The sequence below is a fragment of the Phyllostomus hastatus genome, unplaced genomic scaffold (assembly GCF_019186645.2).
Source record: "Phyllostomus hastatus isolate PE091 unplaced genomic scaffold, TTU_PhHast_1.1 phas_contig_17, whole genome shotgun sequence".
Taxonomy (NCBI): Eukaryota; Metazoa; Chordata; class Mammalia; order Chiroptera; family Phyllostomidae; genus Phyllostomus; species Phyllostomus hastatus.
In genome coordinates this window covers 11,627,200-11,644,772 of record NW_025333664.1, presented here as the reverse complement: position 1 = coordinate 11,644,772, position 17,573 = coordinate 11,627,200, and the positions used below count along the sequence as shown (strand labels likewise).

Here is a 17,573-nt window from a genome sequence, read left to right as displayed (position 1 = left end):
GAGACAAAAAAAATGTAAAACAGGCTCGTGGAGTTGCGTTCTCGGAAAATGGCAGCGTTTTTCCTTCCTTCTCTGGGCCTCAGTTTCCCCAGCTGTACCACCTAAACCTGGCGGCACTCCCTGTTCCTCCCAGCCAGCCCCTTCCCAGGCTCCTGTCCCACTGCGCGGGGTTTCGGCCGCCAGGTGGCGACAAAAGACCGACGCCGCGGCGAGATGTTACACATGCGCACTCACAGAGGCGCCCGCCTTTACACGCCCTGTCACGTCACTTCCGGCGCGAGGGCCCGGCCGGCCGGGCCGGGAGTGCGGGTCGGTTCTGCGTGCGCTGCCGGACGAGGTTCCAGCCGCCGATTGACCCGCGCTCCGCCCCGTTGCCGGGCCGGTGAGTGCCCGCGAGTCTGTCCGTGTGCCTTGGGGACCGGGGAGAGGGACCCCTGAGAGGGAGGGATAACCGGAAGTGGGCGACCCAAGGAGAGAGACCCCAGGAAATGGGGACACCTGGGGAAGGGGTGTCATCCGGAAGTGGGGGGCCTCCAAAGACTGCGGACGGGAGTAGAGTCTCTGGGGCTCCAGGAGCGATGACATCCTGTCCTCCCCTTGTTTGGGTGGCGTGGGGAGGAAGGTGATGCTCACAGAATGATGGACTCCAGGTGAGGAAGATTCACGGCTCCACCCTAAGCCACGGTGTTTGCACCCCTCCCTGTGTCCACCCATCAGTTCCTTCACAGGCTGTGACTGAGCCCTGCTCTGTGCTCGACGCTGCCGAGACCCTGGAGATAACCGGGGAGCTCCAGCTGGAGCAGAGGGGCCAGTGTGGGGCCAGACACATCCTCCTTTGCCTCCCTGGCTGTGCACCTCTGGGCGCGTCGCTTAACCTCACATCGGCCGCTAGTGGTTGCTGAGCACCGCCGTGTGCCAGGCGCCGGGGGTGGCAGTGAACATGCCAGGCACATTGTCTGCCTTCATGGAATCTGCATTCTAGTGGGCATTGTCCTCCTTTGTACATGGGGACAGTAATAGAGCTGTCACCAAATATGTGAAGGTGAAATGAGACACAGATGTAAGGTGCTTATCATTGTGCTTGACGCATGATAAAATGATCAAGTGTGTGTTATCTCTTCATTATTCCACTGTGAGTTAAATTTCTAAGGCAAAGAATTATATTGTTCACGGTTGTATGCCCAGCACCTGTGAGCGTAGTGCCTGACGCATGTGGTAGGTGATCAATAATTATTAGGTAGTGAATGGGTGGTGAAGCTGATTCTGAAGAGTTTTCGTGCAAATACCCATAACACTGGACTGCCATTTCTGAAAGAGATAGGTGCTGTGGAAAACTGGAGGGAATCACCCTGGGGGAATCAGGGAAGGCTTCAAAGAGGAGGTGACGGTGGAGCTGGGTGTGGAAGGTGATGAGTTGTCTGGTTGGGACAAACAAGGAGAGGGAGTTCCAGGCAGAGGTATTGTAAATGCATGAGGTATCCCAAGAATGGTGGGTCATTAGTTTGTTTTGAGTGACTGGCATTTAGTGTGCTTCGAGTGGGGGGAAAGGAGGACAGAGGCGGGAGCAGGACTTTGAGGCTAGGACATGGACATCGCAGTCTTTCTCCTTGGTGAACACTGAATTGGGGTTACGGGCATCTGTTGGTAACTCCCATGGGAACAGAGCCCAGGGTGGATCCTCTGAATCTGTGATTGTTCCATCCCTTGCCCAGCATTCCTCTGCCAAGCAAATTAGATTCATTCAACAAACATTTACAGAGCTCAGACTATGGGCTTGGCACCCTGCTAGGTGCTGGGTTTAAGGTGATGAGCAAGACGGCTGGGAATGTTGCCCACAAACTGCCTACAGTGCAGCCGAGTGGGAGAAGCGCCATGTTGGAAGGGCTGCCGTGGGGGAGGCTCCTCACCTGGCCCGGAGTGGGGAGGCCTCCTGCTGCAAGCACGTCATCCCCGCCTGGGTTACGGAGAAGCTTCTAAATGGCCTCTTCGCTTCTCTACTCATCCTCTCAAATCCCATTCGCAAGGCAGCGGAGCAATCCTTTTAAAATACAAATGCAGTCACATCACTCCACTCAGAACCCCCCATGGCTCCCACCAGTTTGAAAGTCAGACTTCTTATTGGCCTCCAAAGCTCTGTATCAACAGGTGCCTCTCTGAATGTGTCTGCCAACACTCTCCGCCTTATTCACTTGGCCCTAGTCACACTGGCCTTCTCACTGTTCCTCGAAAAGCCGGTGTGTTCCTGCCTCAGGCTTTGCACTTGCTCCCCTAAATACCGGCATGGCTTGCTCTCGCCTCCTTTGTCGTTGCTCCACTGTCCCTTGGGCGAGGCCTGCTCTGACCACCCAGTTACAGTTGCAACTCCTGTGCCCAGATACATTCAGACCCCTTCCCTGCTTCCTCTCTCCCCATAGTACTGATCTGGTTGTTGGCTATGTCGTTTATTTTGCATGTAGTCCTCCTTTCTGCCACCAGTATCTAAGTTCATTGAAGGAGGGACTTTTCATTCACTGCTGTCTCCCCAGTGCCTGGAAGTGGGCCTGGTACATAGTACGTGCTCAATATTTGTTGAGTGACTGAAGTGGCATCTAATTAGAATGTAAGGGTGAGTCAGGTGATGAACTGGAGGAAGAGCATGTTGGTTGGCGGAAACAGGAGGTGTGCAAGACAGGAAAACACCTTTGAGGAAGTGCAAGAAGCTGGGTAGGGCTAGAGGAGGGGTGTCGAACTCAATTTCACCGGGGGGCCCCCTCAGCCTCGCGGTTGCCTTCAAAGGGCCGAATGTAATTTTAGGACTGTGTAAATGTAACTGCTCCTTCACAGTTAAGCAAGAGTTCAGCGCTGTCGCCGGGTAGAAACAAGGTGCCGGGCCAGATAAAACAAGGTGGAGGGCCAGATTCGGCCTGCGGGTCTTGTGTGTGCTGCTGGTGGACTAGAGGTGAGAATGCAGGGAGTGGAGTGGGCAGGCCTGAGGCTTAGGGGAAGTGACCTGGTCACAACGGTGCCGTTGACTTGTGGGGGAGACTGACCACGTGCAGAGACTCTTGAGGTGGTCCCTGCCTTCCTTGCTGAGCTCTGAGTGGTGATTCAGTGGCAGCCCGTGGCCAGGAGCTTGGGCTTTGGAACGGGACAGCCCTGCTGCTGGTTTGTGACTGGGCTGTGGAAGGCAGCTGTTTCGTGTTTGTTTTCATTCGGTAAGTGTGCTGGCTCCGTCGTCTAAGAAGCAGATGTTAGGATGAGATTACACATGCAAGAAATCTATCGGCGGCAGCACCCACGGAGCACAAGGGGAGGGGAGCTGGCCCGTGGGAAGGAGGTGTGGGCAGGAAGTGTCGGGCTGCAGCGCAGTCCACAGAGGGTCGCTGGCTGGCCGGGCTGACAGGGAGCCCCCGAGGCAGAGCTGCCTGCTGGAGGCATCAGTGTCTCAGCCGCTGGCGGGGGGGAATCTGTGCACAGTGGCGTCCGCTGGACGGTGGGTTCAGGGGGCAGAGCTGGGGCCCTCCGTCAGATGTGCTTCGCACCGGCAGGGGACCTGGCGAGCTCAGTTTCACAGCCACCGTGATAGGTCACATTGCGTATGGTAAAAAACAGAACAAAACAGAAAATAGTAAAAAGTCTCTCCCACCTTAAATATCCAGTTCTTCAGTTCTGTTCCCTGGGAACCTTTGGCAACAGTTTTCTGTATCTCCTTTCAGAAATTTTAGGTGCATTTGCAAGTGTATAAACATATATTTTTAAAATGTAAGCACGATTATTTTATGTATACTGCTCTGCAACCTGCTTTTTTCCCTTTGACATGTCAATTTATAAAGTTCTGTCTGATTCCTTTCGTGGCGTCTGAATACTTTGGAATACTCCAAATAGCATTCCATGCCTATGGTGCTGTGATTTAACCAGTCTCCAACTGGTATGGAGTTAAAGTGCTTCCAGTCTTTTGCTGTTATAATCAATTCTTGTGACGGTTATTCTTCCGTGCATATTTTGTCCACGCGTATATGTTCTGGAGATGGAATGCTGAGGCAAAGGGTATGTGGTTTTAAGTTTTGGTAGATACTGACAAACTGCCATCTAAAGAGGCTATCCAATCTATTCTCCCAACGGCAGGCACATGAGAGTTGTCTTCATTCACGTTTCTTTAACCGCGAGGGAGGTCAGGCACCCACCCGCATATCGTGCGCAGGGCATCGGTGTTCGATGAGGAGCTGCGAGTGCCCTGCTGCGGGTGCCTGGGCGCCTCGGGGGAGAGTCTAACTTCTTTCGGTCTGGGGTCCGACCCGGGCCTGTGGTTCTGATCCAGTTCCCCGCTCCCCCGAGTTGGGAGCCACTGCTCTGAGGTTCCTTGGCTCACCAAAAGTGTCCCCGTCCCCCTGCATCAGCGGCCCCAGGGTTTGCAGTGGCCAGTGCTGCACTTTATTAACTTCCCATGGGGCTTCTGTTTGACAGGGATCCTGGTGGCTAATGTCAGAAGAAAGCGACTCTCTGAGAACCAGCCCTTCTGCGGCCTCGCTTTCCGAAAATGAGCTGCCGCCCGCCCCCGAGCTTCCCGGCTATGTGTGCTCGCTGACGGAAGAGCTGGTCACCAAGGCCAGGGAGGAGCTGCAGGAGAAGCCGGAATGGAGACTTCGAGATGTCCAGGCCCTCCGGGACATGGTGCGGAAGGAGTGCCCGAACCTGAGCACCTCGCTGGACGACGCCTTCCTGCTGCGCTTCCTCCGAGCCCGCAAGTTCGACTACGACCGGGCCCTGCAGCTCCTGATCAACTACCACAGCTGCAGGAGAAGCTGGCCCGAAGTCTTCAATGACCTGAAGCCCTCGGCCTTAAAAGACGTGCTCGCTTCCGGGTTCCTCACCGTGCTGCCCCACACCGACCCCCGGGGCTGCCACGTCCTCTGCATCCGCCCAGGTATCGCCCAGGCTGGGGCGGGCCAGCACCCTCTCTCCTCTTCCTTTTCTCTCTTGTCCCCTCCCTGTTTTCATCAAGGCTCTTTTGATGGCAGAGCACTCACCCCGGCTTAAGAAAAGGGGCAGAGTTCGTCTGAGGAGACAGGAGCATCTCACATTTGCACCTCTCCCCGGGCCCTGGAGCCGGAACCAGACCCCAGTTTGCTCCCCCTGGGGCCCTGAGCCAGCCTCTCTCCCTGCCTCTCTGCTCTGCCTCTCTCCCTGCCTCTGCCTCTGCTCTGCCTCTGCGGGTCTTGGGTCTGTGTGTCTGTGGGCCACACACGTCTGCTGCCCCTTTGCGTGTCGTCTTCGCTCTTCTCTCTGTGGCCTGGCTTTTGCTGCCTCTCTGCACATGCCCACATCGGGCACCCCTCAGCTCCCGGGTTTGCCTGGCCGCCCTACTAAGTCCCTTCAATGCAAACTCCAGATTTCTAGGGTTGAAACTCTGGCGGGCTGAGAAAGCCGCCCTGGTCACTGGGCATAAGCAGGGCGGCCCGGCCCCGGCCCCAGCCCCACCCTCCCCCGTGAGCAGGGAGGCGCAGATGCCAGCGTGGGCTGGCGGAGCGTGGAGAGGTGTCATCTACCCCACGCTTCCTCCCGGCTTTGCCTCCTTGCCTCTGCTTTGTTCAGCCCCTGAAAGGATTCACTTTCGGTTCACTTTTTGATCTCAGCACTTCACGATCGTAATCAGGACACCTTGCGTTTCTTTGGCACAGCAGGTTTCGGTCGGTGGCAGCTCCCTGCCCCCTCACCTCCGCAAAAGCGTGTAGAATGTGTGGGGACAGTGCTCGCTCTGGCGGCACACATACTGGAAAGGTGTGGGGACGTTTTTTAGCTGACACCACGGCTGGGGACACTAGAACTCAAGCCTTCGCATCCTTCCCTCGGATGTCTTCTGTGACACCGAATGCAGGATGCGCTCAGGAGTGTTTCCACCCCACCCACAGCTGCAACATCCCCGCGCCGCCCCCCCGCCCCGGGCCAGAGCTGAGACAGAAGTTGAAAGTGGGATTGCATACAGACACCTCTGAAGGGACTTCGGGAGGGAGCGGACTCCTCTTCCTTTAAGACCCGAGTTGCCATTTCCGTCTGTCACTCACTGAGCCCTCTTTGGAGACTGAACCATTCTGTTGAGCCTGTCCTGCGACCCAGGCACAGTGTTAACTAACCGCTTTCTCTGCTGTTTCGGGCAGAATGAGAGGTGCTCATTTCTAAATTGACATAAGCCACGCAGTGGAGATTTCAGGGCACCAGGAGACACTGAAACCCAGTCAGGGGTTTTTCTGCAGCTTCTCTGTACTCAGCCGATAAGAGGATGATGAAACAGTCAGATATTACCACACTGGTTTCACCTCTTGTGTGGCTCAACCCTTTGCTTGTAAGATGAGGTTTTTCCTTGTACATCTGGGATGGATCTAGACCCCTGCCCACCGGCCCAGCCTTTTAGGAGGAGGCAGACAGAGAAGGTTTTGTTCTCAACTGGGGATTGGCTTCGCCTTTCCAGAAGCTCTTTTGAGACATCTGCGACTGCAAAGGCTGGCAGCCAGCGAGGGAGAAGCAGCTTTGATTGGCAGCAGCGTTAACCAGCAAGCTGGCACGGTTTTTGGACAAAGATTCCTTCGTAGGAATTGTGCGCATATTACACATCCCATTGGCAGCGGTCATGTGGAGTTTCATCTTTAACAAAGGGTTGCACGAGTCTTGGTGGGATTTTCTTGAGAATGGTGGTTAATAGTCAAAAGTTGTCATTTTCCATGTTTTTCCCAAAGGAAGGAAAGACTCCTCAGCTCCACGGGGAGAAGTAAAGGAGCGTCCAGCCTGGGAGGGGAGTTTGCGCAAACCACGGCGTTAGAAAGCCGCCGCCCTCTCCGCCGTCCTCGGCGTGGGCTTCCGCCCCAGACCAGCTGTTGTCCCGTGGGGCGCCTGCATCTCACGCTCCCACCCTCGCCCTTCCAAGAGGAGAGAGGGATCTGTTCTTTCCAGAGGGCCAGGCTCTTGGAATGGAGCCCCCTTGGCTCGCTTGACCTGGCTTGGATTGCACTCTGGCCGGGCGGATGTGAGACCTGGCTTGGCCAAGCCCGCGCCTGGAGCTGGGAGTCAGTTCAGCTGGGTCCAAAGTGCATGGCTAGCCTAGGAAGAGTGGTCCCCCCGGGAGAGATCAGGGTGCGGTTATGAAGACACATCTGACGGCAGGAGGCACAGATATCCCTTAAGATGAGTACCACTGTCCCCTTCTGCTTGTGAGGCGGGGCAGGCTCAGGGTAAGGAAGGACCTCACCCAGCGTCGGACGTGAGGGTTCACACTTGTCATTTCCACACTCAGTTGCTTCTGCACTTGGGAACACGCTGCTGTGCTTGAAGCTACGAAACGGCAGCTGCTGCCTAAGGTGTCTGACTTCCCGACCTGAATAGAGCCAGGCCAGTAGCGGATGTGGCTTTTCTTTTTCAAACATCTGTTTCAGCGTGGAGATAAACCTTAGCCTGTCTGACTGTATTTATTTCTGTAACGTACCGATCTTCTCTTAGACAGGTGGATACCGAGCAACTATCCAATTACCGAAAACATCCGAGCCGTATACTTGACGTTAGAAAAACTCATTCAGTCTGAAGAAACCCAAGTGAATGGAATTGTCATCCTTGCAGACTACAAAGGAGTGAGCTTATCAAAAGCGTCTCACTTTGGCCCTTTCATAGCCAAAAAGGTGATTGGCATCCTTCAGGTATGGCTCCCATTGGTTGCGTGCCCGCTCCGTGGTTGCCTTGGCATTCCCCGGGGCTCCGCCCATTTCCCTGTGTGGTGCGCACCCCCCTTCCCACTCCCACAGCGAGGAGATGCAGAAGCACTGTGGGAAATGTGGAAGTCTGTTTACCACGCATTCCGTGAGGTCCTCCCATTGTTTCTGAGGGACCTTCAGTCAGGCGAGACCAGCTCTCGGGCAAGAGTCCAGAAGCCAGAGAAATGCTTTCTGCTTTTTTTTTTTAAAATCGAGAAGACAGAGGAGAAATTCTCCTAGCAAACGAACCCCAGATGCCGTGCTGCTGCCTGAGGTAGTGGAACCCGTCCTGCCGCCCGTGGGACTGAGCACGTGGGCGCTGTCGGGCCGGACGCTCTTGCCCTTGGGGTCCACGTCTCAGAACACAGGGCACGGAGAACCATCACATTCTCTGCGTGTCTTCACTGCGTGTAACGGTTTGCGGTGCGCTTTTGTAGTCGCCCTGCCCTTCTAGTCCTTCAAGGAATGTTTCGAGACAGATGAGTCAAGGCTCATCTCTCCTTTTTGGTAGATGGGGAAACCGAGGCCTAGAGGATGCAGTCCGGCCCAGGTCTCCAACGGGCTCGACTCCCGGTCCCTTCTGACCCAGCCCGGGGGGCGCTGTCCCCTGTGGGCTGTGGGGCACTGGAGCAGGAGCCGTTCTCGGTGAGCTCGAGCCCCACCTGCGGCGCCCCAGGCCGTACACCAAGGTCACGTTTGGTCGTTGTCAGAAATGGGAATTCTGCCTCTCCTTAGCCACTTCTCTTTGATGCCTCCTGCTAAATCCCATGTAGATGCGAGGATCAGTGTAGTGAGTGTGGGTCACTGTTTCCTAGTCCTGTAAGGCGATCTGGGAGACAAAATTCCAGGGTAAGTTTGGGGAATAAGGTAAAGTGAGTTCCTTCCTTGGGAATTTCAATGTACGCATCTGCACATTAAAGCCGTGGAGCCTATTTGACAGTGTTGAGTCTCCTGCTCGCAGCTGCTTGCCCACTGTGGGGCCCTCTTTTGCATCACACCCCGGAACTTCCTGAGGACGTATTTCGGGCGGCAGCACGGGCCCAGCGGGGGTGGCGCCTCTAGGCCCACCCTCTCAGGCTCAGCACGTTTATTTCGCCACAGGAGGAGCAGCTCCCCACTAGTTTGCCCGACCCCTCCCCACCCTTACCCAGCTCTGGGTCCCAGGAGAGGCCCTTTCCGGAGGCCTGCCGTCCCGTTCAGCACCCACTCGGGTTTCTCTGAGGCCGTGAGAACGGTACCAGACTGATGGTGGGGCCTGAAATGCAGAAGATTTCACGGGGGGAGGCAGGCTGTGGCAACAGGCACTTGGCAAATACCCTGCATGTGCTAACACCCCCTTTCCTTCCCGCGCAGGACGGTTTCCCCATTCGGATAAAAGCAGTGCACGTGGTGAATGAGCCGCGCATATTTAAGGGCATTTTTGCCATCATAAAACCGTTTCTGAAGGAGAAAATAGCAAACAGGGTAAGTGGCGATCCTCTAGACTTAAGTACTTTACTTTGTTTTTGCTCCCTTGTTTGTGACATCGTCAGTGAAGTTATTTTAGTTTATTATTTTTTCCCTGGGACCGTTAACGTGGGAAGTACAGTGAACAGTCCTTCCTCCGAGGGAGGATGAGGTGAGTACGAGTGTGACGTTTGACAGTAGGGGGCGCAGAGCCAGGGCCGCCCCCGAAGAGCTCCGTCATCGTGGGGACTTGCCGATGTCCCGGGCGGGGCCTTACGGACCCACGTCGTATTTCACGCGGAAAAGGGCAGTCACGGGGTAGGCGGTTACGAAGAGTTACGGAAGTTTCTCACTACGGCTCCTTGGGCTGCAAAATGCTATTTAAGCCTTTCCATTTACCTACTTTGTTTTCTCGCTGCGGAAAGTTTGGGCACTACTTCAAGGTTTATGAGATTTGTGAGTTTTTAGCTTAATTTTTATTGAGAACAGACGGATGACACTTGAGAAAATGGAAGAGCCACCGCTCAGCCTTTCCCAGCACCGGGATTGCAATGGGAGGGGCGGCACCCTCCTCCTCCTTCCCTCGACCTACCAAGACTGTGATCACACCCAAGACTGGATCTTGAATTTCATAATGTGGTTTTCAAAGAGGAAGAGCAGAAAGGCAGAGAATCTCAAGATTGGGAGGGAGGGAACTTAAAAATCCAGGTCCCCAGGCCTTTTCCCGGAAGGCTTTAATTCATCAGCTCGGGTGAAGCCCGGAGGCCAGGGCTGTGCTTTTAACATCGCCGGGGCGTGCCTGCTGCGGCTGCGTCTGGGGCCGTCGGCTCAGCAGCTTCCGTGCCCGGGTCTGAGCCCGTGTCGGTTTCCGGAGATCCTGTTTGGAGCCTGCTCTCCCCCAAGCAGCCTCCGGACCAGGTCTTTTACGTCTGTGATATGACCCTGTTTGTGGCCCACAGTCTTGTCCCTGTGGCCCTTCATGTGTTCATTCATTCATTTATTCATTCATTCATAAATATTGATCACCTACTATGTGCAAGTATGCTCTGGATGAACAAAACAGACCAAAATCTGTGCCCCCAGGGAGCTTATGTTCTAGGGAGACAGAGACAGCAGATTACGCACGTTGGCTGGTGTTAGAACCTGGTAAGTACCGTGGAGAGAAACACAGCAGCGAAGGGGCGCAGTGAGTGTGGGAAGGCGGAAGGGGTTGTGGTAGTCAACAGGGCGGTTGGAGGTGGCGTCATTGGGAAGTTGGCATTTGAGCGGAGACTTGAAAGAGGTGACAGAGTGAGCCTTACAGCTCTGCGGGGACCAGCAGCAGCCGGCCCTGAGGCGGGAGGCAGAGCAGTAACTGCCGGCTTGTGACAGACCCTGTGGGCCGTCGTTGGGACTCCAGCCTTGAGTCTGAGGCGGGAGCGCTGTGCGGGGGAGTGACGCGGTCAGACTTCCGCTGGGAGGACTCGGGCTGCGGTGGGACCAGGGCGCCAGCAGGGAGACCAGGAAGGAGGCTGCTGTGGGTGGCCAGGGGGGCAGTGGCGGCAGCACGGTGCCATTAGGGTGGCAGCGAGGTGCTTGGAATCTGGGCATATTTTGATGTAATAGCCAACAGAGCATAGGGAATAAGGAAAGGAGAGTTAAGGATCCTGAGGCTTTTTGAGGAACTGGAAGGGGAGGCTTGCCATCAGCTGCCCCTTTCTTCGTTCACCAGATACTTGCTTGACACGTACGGTGAAGGAGGTTACCGAGTTAGCGGTGTTTGACCTAAGGCCATGTGCGTTTTCATTTCCTTCCCCTGCAGTTTTTCCTCCACGGGTCCGACCTGAACTCGCTCCACACAAGCCTCCCGAAAAGCATCCTCCCCAAGGAGTACGGGGGCACGGCCGGCGAGCTGGACGTCACCGCCTGGAACGCGGTGCTGCTGGCCTCGGAGGAGGACTTCGTGAGGGAGTTCTGCCAGCCCATCCCCGCCTGCGACAGCATCCTGGGCCCGGCCCTGCCGGCCGAGGGCCCGGCCTCAGACGCCCAGTGCGACGACTCCGTGCGGGCCGTGAAGTCACAGCTGTACTCCTGCTACTAGCGCGTCCCCGTGAGCATCGCCACCTTTGAGTCCTTTCCTTTTCCCGTTGGGGGGGCACACGGAGAATTTCCGGTGCCATGGGCTCGTTCTTGCCCCTCGTCAGTGCGCTGCAGCTCGGAGGAAGGCCTGGATTGCCCCGAGGGCAAGCCGAGGGGTGCGCCCTGGATTACTTGAATCATTCCACGGAAGACCCAGAAAACGTTTCCAGTGATTCCCAAATGTCTGGAATCCCAGTTTGCAACCGTTAATCTGGAAGCTGTGTCTGGTTCTCACACATCTCAAAGCGAGAAAAATCAGGACCCAAGTCGCTTTGGCCCCACGTCCCAGGAGAAGAAAATGACCCGATGGGCCGGTCAGCACGTTCCTCTGAAACGCTTTGGTCGAGGCTGCAAGGTGGCCACACGTGAGCCTGCGGGGGGTTGTGTCTTTCACTCGACCCCTGACCCCAGACTTCAGTTGCTCATCAGGAATCGACACGTCGGAGGCCCAGGCCCGTTGCCGTCGGGGGTTTGGAAAGCACCTTATCTGGATCGGGCACCCGTCGGGACCGAGCAGCACTTGTGATCGCGTTCGGGAGCCAGAGGCTCCAAGCACCATGGGATTCCTTGGTCAAATCTTGCAATAGAAACTCGTTTCCCCAAGTCCATAAAGCCTTAGCCCTGGTTCTCAGCAGAATCACGCAGGGTCCTAGAAGTACGTAATTTCACTCAACCCTAAATGCTGGTGCCAGGCCTGCGTAGCTAAAAGATTTCGAGCCTGAGAATTAAGAGACTTGAGCCCCAGCCTCGGTGTGTGACTGTGGACAAGGCCTGGCCTCCAAGCCTCCGTCCTCTCGTCTGCGGGAGGAGGCTGGGTGAAACGCCCCCGGGGGCCCTTGGGCTGCTGCGGCTCTGGGTTCCAGACATCGTTTTTCTGTCTAGAAAGATGACCCTCTAGGTGCAAGTGGCTGGATCGTTCTTTGGGGTACACCTGGGCCTTCCCAGGAGGGATGTATCGCTCCCCATTGGGCCCTGCCTTTAAAGGAATAAGTTTGTGTGTTCCCGGGGCCCAGCGATACTAACTTCCTTCTCATAGTGAGGGTTAGACGTGAAGAGGGTGGCTCTGTGGGGGCAGGCAGGTGAGGTGACCAGGATCTTATATGGGTTTCCCGCATCCCTGAGGTTCTGTAAAGTGGCAGCAGGGGGTGGCTGAATTACTGGGGTTCAGAAATTTTGGTCTCTGGAAGTGAGTTCAAGGGCAGGTTATTGCTAGGCCACTTCTGGGGCCCCTGCCCTCCCTAACCATCCTGCATTTCTTTCTGGTGTGGGCGGACACACTTCAGCCAGCCTGAGTGTCTTGCATCTCGACACTTTAGATCCTTCCTGTGAAGAAGTTAGCCTTTGCCCAGGCATCAGATGACAGGGTTCATCGTGTGGCTTTTGACCTATTTCCTTTCCTGTTCATTCCCTGTAAATTATGTTAAAAAGCGACAAGAACTGTGTGTTGTGTGTGTACCTTCTCTGTGCACTTACCAGGCCACCAGGCACGGTGGACAGCTTGGTTAGGGAGGGAACAGTGCACTGAAATTAGAAGGCCAGTCTGTTGCGAATAAGCTGTTTATCTTCATAGCACTTTTGAAAATGTCTGGAGAAGGTGGTGGTGGAGATTACTTACCTCGTTAGTGCCAATTCTAGGGAGAGCTCGAGTCACCCTTGGTACTGCCCCCAGGTCCCTCGGGGCCTGGCTGAGCTGCAGGTGCCAAAATGCACACCCTGGCCGCCTCGAGTCCCATCTGGTGACGATGGTGTGACCCGCGTAGCTGAAGAGATCTAAGTGGGACCCGTGGGGCGGCCAACGTAGGTAGAGGGTTCGGAGCCCGTCTGCCTGGAGAGGCAAACCGGTTAGAGGCTTGACTAGGTCCCAAAGAGGAGAGAGATCAAAACAACAAACAAAACAAAAAAAGCTAGACAGGAAAATGAGTTGCTCGGCCCCACCGGGCTTCCAGGGCTGAAACTCTGCGTTGCCTTTGTCGGTGTGATGTCACCTGGGTGGCCAGGCTCTCTGTCTCAGAGGCCAGGAAGGATGTTTCGGCCTCTGTGGCTGAACCAAGGAGCCATTCCTTACAGCGCGTGGGAGGAGTCGGAGCCAGCGAGTGTCCGCCTGCCTGCTGGAGCGGCTGTGCTTTGTTCTGGCTCCAGAGAGAGATCCCGCACACAGTCTGGGCACCTCTGGGGTCCAAACCAGGCTGGGAAAGCAGGCCCGCCCCGGGTTGGAGCTCACGGCAGCCTGGCTCCACCAGGCATGTCTGTAGTTCCCCAGCAGGGGCAGGGGAGCACTCAGGGAGCCTTGCTCCACAGTGGGGGCTCACTGAGGGCACCCCAGCGGACAGGCGGAGGACTGGGAGCGTTTGCCTTTAGGGAAAAACCTCGGCCTGTTCCGCGGGCACCCAAAATGAACTTCTCCCGAAGTTCAGCGTAGCACAGTGTAGGGAAGGGAAGCACGAATCAGCAGTAATGCGTTCTAGCTGTACCTTGGTGTGTGGCTTTGGGTGAGTCCCTGAGCACCCCAGAGTCATCATGTACTAACGGGATCACACCCCGACTGAGAACTCTGCTCCTGGCATCAGCCACCCTGTCACAGGGTCCCTGCGTCACAGGGACACTGTCTTATTAGGGGCCCTCTCATCGGGGCCATTCAGGAAATGTAGGTCAGAATGAACTGGCGCTTGCAGCTTCCAAGTGAATCTGTAAGTTGAGGTACTACGGGGTTCCCCCCCTTTCTTCCCACATACCACCACACAGGAGAGCGTCTCTTCCCGGAACCCCACCGTGTGTGCGTGGGGAAGGGCCGGACTTCACAGGAAGGGAGTGCAGGAGCAGCAGGACACGCGAGCCTGGCTTCCTCTCGCCTGCCCTTCCACGGAGGCGGCTCTAGCTCCCTCGCGCCTCATTCTGCTTCCCAGGAGCTCCCTGTCCTCAAGTTTACAAGCACTTCAGCTTACAAGCTGCTACTTTTTTTTTTTTTTTTTTTGCCAAAAAGCAGCCGGGCAAGAAAGAGGCACTCTCCCCACATTCCTGTGAGACGTGGAGCCTTCCCGAGCTCCCCCGGGGGCATTGTCTGTACCTGCCGTCCGATCCTCAGGTCAGCACACGGGATTCCTTTTTCCATTTGGGTGGGCAGTAGCTGTGGTGCTGTGTGGCATTATTATAATACCTCATTTTGAAGTTTTCGGCTTTTAAGCTTTTCCTTTAAAGCCCTTTCTCCATCTAGGAAGTAGAACATTAGCTGATGTGTGCGTGGGGTGGCCTGTGGCGTGGGAGGTGCCCAGATGCCAAACCTCATGACCGCCTGGGAGCGACGTCAGTTCTCACGCCTCTCGGGACTGGGCGCTGTTAATATTGTAGGTCCACAGTCCATTCCCTTCTGCCGTCCCGGCTCAGAGGTGGTTTCCTGGGGATGTAAGGAGTAGGCAGCACAGAGCAGACAGTGCTCCTCGGTAGGGTCTGCGCCACGGGGCGGCCCGGGTGATTGGTGGATGCCGACGCTGGTACTGCATACACCGTTCCAGTTCGCCGCCTCTCCTTCCATCCCACCAGGCGGCGTGACCAGCTGGGCAGTCAGGTGGCTGCCCTTGGGGCTGCTGTGGACGTGCCCCGCCTCTTGGCATATCGGGGGTGACCGTGACAAGTGAGACACTCGAAACTTCTCTCGGGCCGGCGACCTCTGGCACCGCTGGGCTGCGGTGGGAGGTGGGCCGATTTTCCGGCCGGATCGGGCACTGGTTTAGCCGCTGTCCACGTTCCTCGCTTCGAGCCGAAAGTCAGCTTGGCTCTGAGTGTGGGGACATGTGGTGGATTCGCCCACGTCAGTGTTCATTGTGACCAAAAGTTTATTTTTCTAGTGCATTTTCTAAGTCCAAGTGGTAGAAACATGTCATTTTAGCATGCATGACTGGGTCGGAAACAATAAAAGTCCCTGTAAGGCCGAGTGTGTGTGGACTCCCTTTGTGACAGTAACCATTCGGGGGAGGCTTGCAGGGCTTTTTATTTACGGCACGCACATGCCTTCTGTAGGCCCGGGGCGGGCTGCCACGGAAGGCCACGTGCATCTGAGGACACCAGTGTGTGGGGAGGAGGGTGGAGCTAGATGCACACGGTGGTGGGGAGGACGGGCCGCTTTCTGGTTCTCAAGGCCGAGGTGAAGTTCCCGGGCTGGCCCTGCACCTCCAGTGCGAGTTCACGAGGGCGGGCGGCGGCTGTGTTCCTCACACAGGTGATCTCATGTAACCGTCAGGCGCCCTTAATGAGGCAGTGGTATTGCCGCTGTGGGGAAGGGGAGGCACAGAACAGGTGAGCGGTTCGCCCAGGGACGCAGAGCGAGTCGGGCAGCGGACCTGGGGCTGGAAGCCTGGCAGCCTGCCTGGAGCCCGTCATTGCCTCCCAATGGCGCTAGGCTGTGCTCCCCCTACCCTCAGCCCACAGCCGGACACGGAGGGGCCGGAGGGAGGAACCTGTTGAGTGAGGAAGCATCGGTCTAAAAATGGACTTTATTCTTTTTGGCTTCTTAGAAAATAGAAAGCAGAGGTTCTTAACCTCTGACACCCAAGTTGTAACTGGACATTTTATTCTAGAAGCACCTAGAAGTAAACGCAGATTCCATGGGAGGTGAACCAGCGAACGGCTCGACTGGTGCTGGTCCTCTGCACACTCAGCCACCTCTCCGCCCGTCCCGTTTGCGTCTGCAGAGGACACACGCTCTGCCCAGAGGAGACGAACGCCAGGTCCCCCGGTGGGCCTGCCCTGTGAGTGGCAGCTCGGCTGAGAGATCCTGTCATGCAGGACGTCCGTACACTTATCGTTGGCTTCTGATGATGCAACAGGTGAGTCCTTACACGGCAACACAGCAGCCCTTTGGGTCCGCCTGCCCGGAGGGGGCTGAGGGACTGGAGCTCAGCCTCTCAGTGTGGGCCCGTGGGCCCCCGGCTCCCGCCCTCACCCTACAGCAGTGTTCCAGGGCCACGGATGAGGCACCTGACAAGCAGCCACTGGAGTAGTTACTGTCCGTGCTGGGCATCAGCACTTCTTGTAACACCTTCATTTTCCCCGGTGCCCTGTCTCACGTTACTGGTTTGGCATCCGTGTAACAAATGGCAAACGTTTCATGTTATTGCATTTAAAGCTGGTGAATAATCACATCATTTAAGGTGCCACTTTTTCGGGAAAAAAATGTTTAATCAGATGTCCACTCTCTCACCTGATAAGGTGCCAACCGTTAGGGGTACAGTGACCTAGTAAGAAGCTAGCTGCTGCCTTCAGGGGATTACCAACTTCCCTTTGTTAGTGACGGGTGGCTTGGAGAGCCAGTTGGCTCCCCTGCACGTCCCTAAGCAGTCTCGAGTTTGTATTGTCTCCCAGGGCCTCGTAGGCCAAGAGACAGTGGGGGTCTGTGCAGTCGAAGGAAGAACTGAGTTCCCTAAGCCTCGGTGGTCTGTGAAAGGGGGATGCCAGGTGTGGATGTCGTCAGTTCGTCACTGGGCACATGTAGCGACTTGTTACCCTTCACCTGAGGTCACAGGCACCGTGTGGCTTGAGTCACTCAGCGGTACTCAGGACATCCCTGAGCAGCTCCCTGCCTTGGCTCCTCCTGGGTGACATGGCAGACACCGGAGACCCACACAGAGGGACAGACGTGAAGCGCTGCTCCTGTGCGTAAGCCTGAGCCTGGCAGCTGCCTCAGTCTGCAGAGGTGAAATGTGTGCCTCTTATGCATCCTCACTTTAGCTTGACGGGTAAAAGGAAAATACAACTAAGCAAGGGCTTGGAATGAACAAGAGCTGTGCTGGTTTAAGCCAAGCCTGAGCTGTGACGTGGTCTGGAACATCACAAGCGCCGATACCCAGGCCCACAGCCGTTCTCTGGCGGTGTGTCTGGTTGTCAAGACAAAGTCTGAGTTCCCAGCGGAGTGAGTACTTCTCACAACCACCTAGAAAGCACAGCCAGCACGGGCCTACAAGCCCCTCCAACGAGTACCTCGGTGCAGGTGGCAGCCACGGCCGATGCCCTGGATGAACCCCTCCAGCATGTCACGGACCTCCAAGCCAGGGCCCTCCGTCTGCTATCCCGGGAGACAGGCAGGCCTGTGTATGGTGACAAAGTACTTCTCGTCTGAAGTGAGGTGACACCATCAGGTGTGACGGTTCAAAATACGGTCTGATCCTGCTTTACAGTCTTATCCTGGACTTAAACTGCTGACACTTACGCTTGTCTAAAATTCAGCACATGTGTGGATAATTCAGTTGAGTCTTAGGCAAACTATTGGGTTTCCAACCGAACTTATTCTCAGGGTGCAAAACC

At 56.0% G+C, this 17,573-nt stretch overlaps 1 protein-coding gene across 7 annotated transcripts; it reads left to right on the top strand.

Moving 5' to 3' along the window:
- The first annotated feature begins 263 nt into the window (after positions 1 to 263).
- Positions 264 to 17,523, top strand: TTPAL (alpha tocopherol transfer protein like). 7 transcript variants are annotated; one of them, XR_006785056.1, is made up of 7 exons: positions 400 to 650; positions 4,444 to 4,903; positions 7,468 to 7,661; positions 9,069 to 9,179; positions 10,963 to 11,934; positions 14,263 to 14,361; positions 15,851 to 17,523. XR_006785056.1 is itself a non-coding variant. In XM_045833520.1 (5 exons), exons 2-5 carry the CDS (start codon positions 4,459 to 4,461, stop codon positions 11,239 to 11,241), a joined length of 1,029 nt encoding a protein of 342 aa, XP_045689476.1. In that variant the 5' UTR covers positions 264 to 382; positions 4,444 to 4,458; the 3' UTR covers positions 11,242 to 14,253. The 7 variants fall into 7 exon arrangements, 3 of the variants coding, with proteins under 3 accessions (XP_045689476.1, XP_045689475.1, XP_045689477.1); XR_006785057.1 differs by lacking the exon at positions 14,263 to 14,361; XR_006785054.1 differs by lacking the exon at positions 15,851 to 17,523 and having other exon boundaries at positions 14,263 to 15,205.
- Positions 17,524 to 17,573: the final 50 nt, after the last annotated feature.

What these genes read in the sequence shown, in the direction of transcription:
- TTPAL (XM_045833520.1), top strand. Translation starts at nt 4,459, where the DNA reads ATGTCAGAAGAAAGCGACTCTCTGAGAACCAGCCCTTCTGCGGCCTCG. An exon ending in AGGTGATTGGCATCCTTCAG is followed by an intron (nt 7,662 to 9,068) that starts GTATGGCTCCCA and finishes CTTCCCGCGCAG; the next exon opens with GACGGTTTCCCCATTCGGAT. An exon ending in AGGAGAAAATAGCAAACAGG is followed by an intron (nt 9,180 to 10,962) that starts GTAAGTGGCGAT and finishes CTTCCCCTGCAG; the next exon opens with TTTTTCCTCCACGGGTCCGA.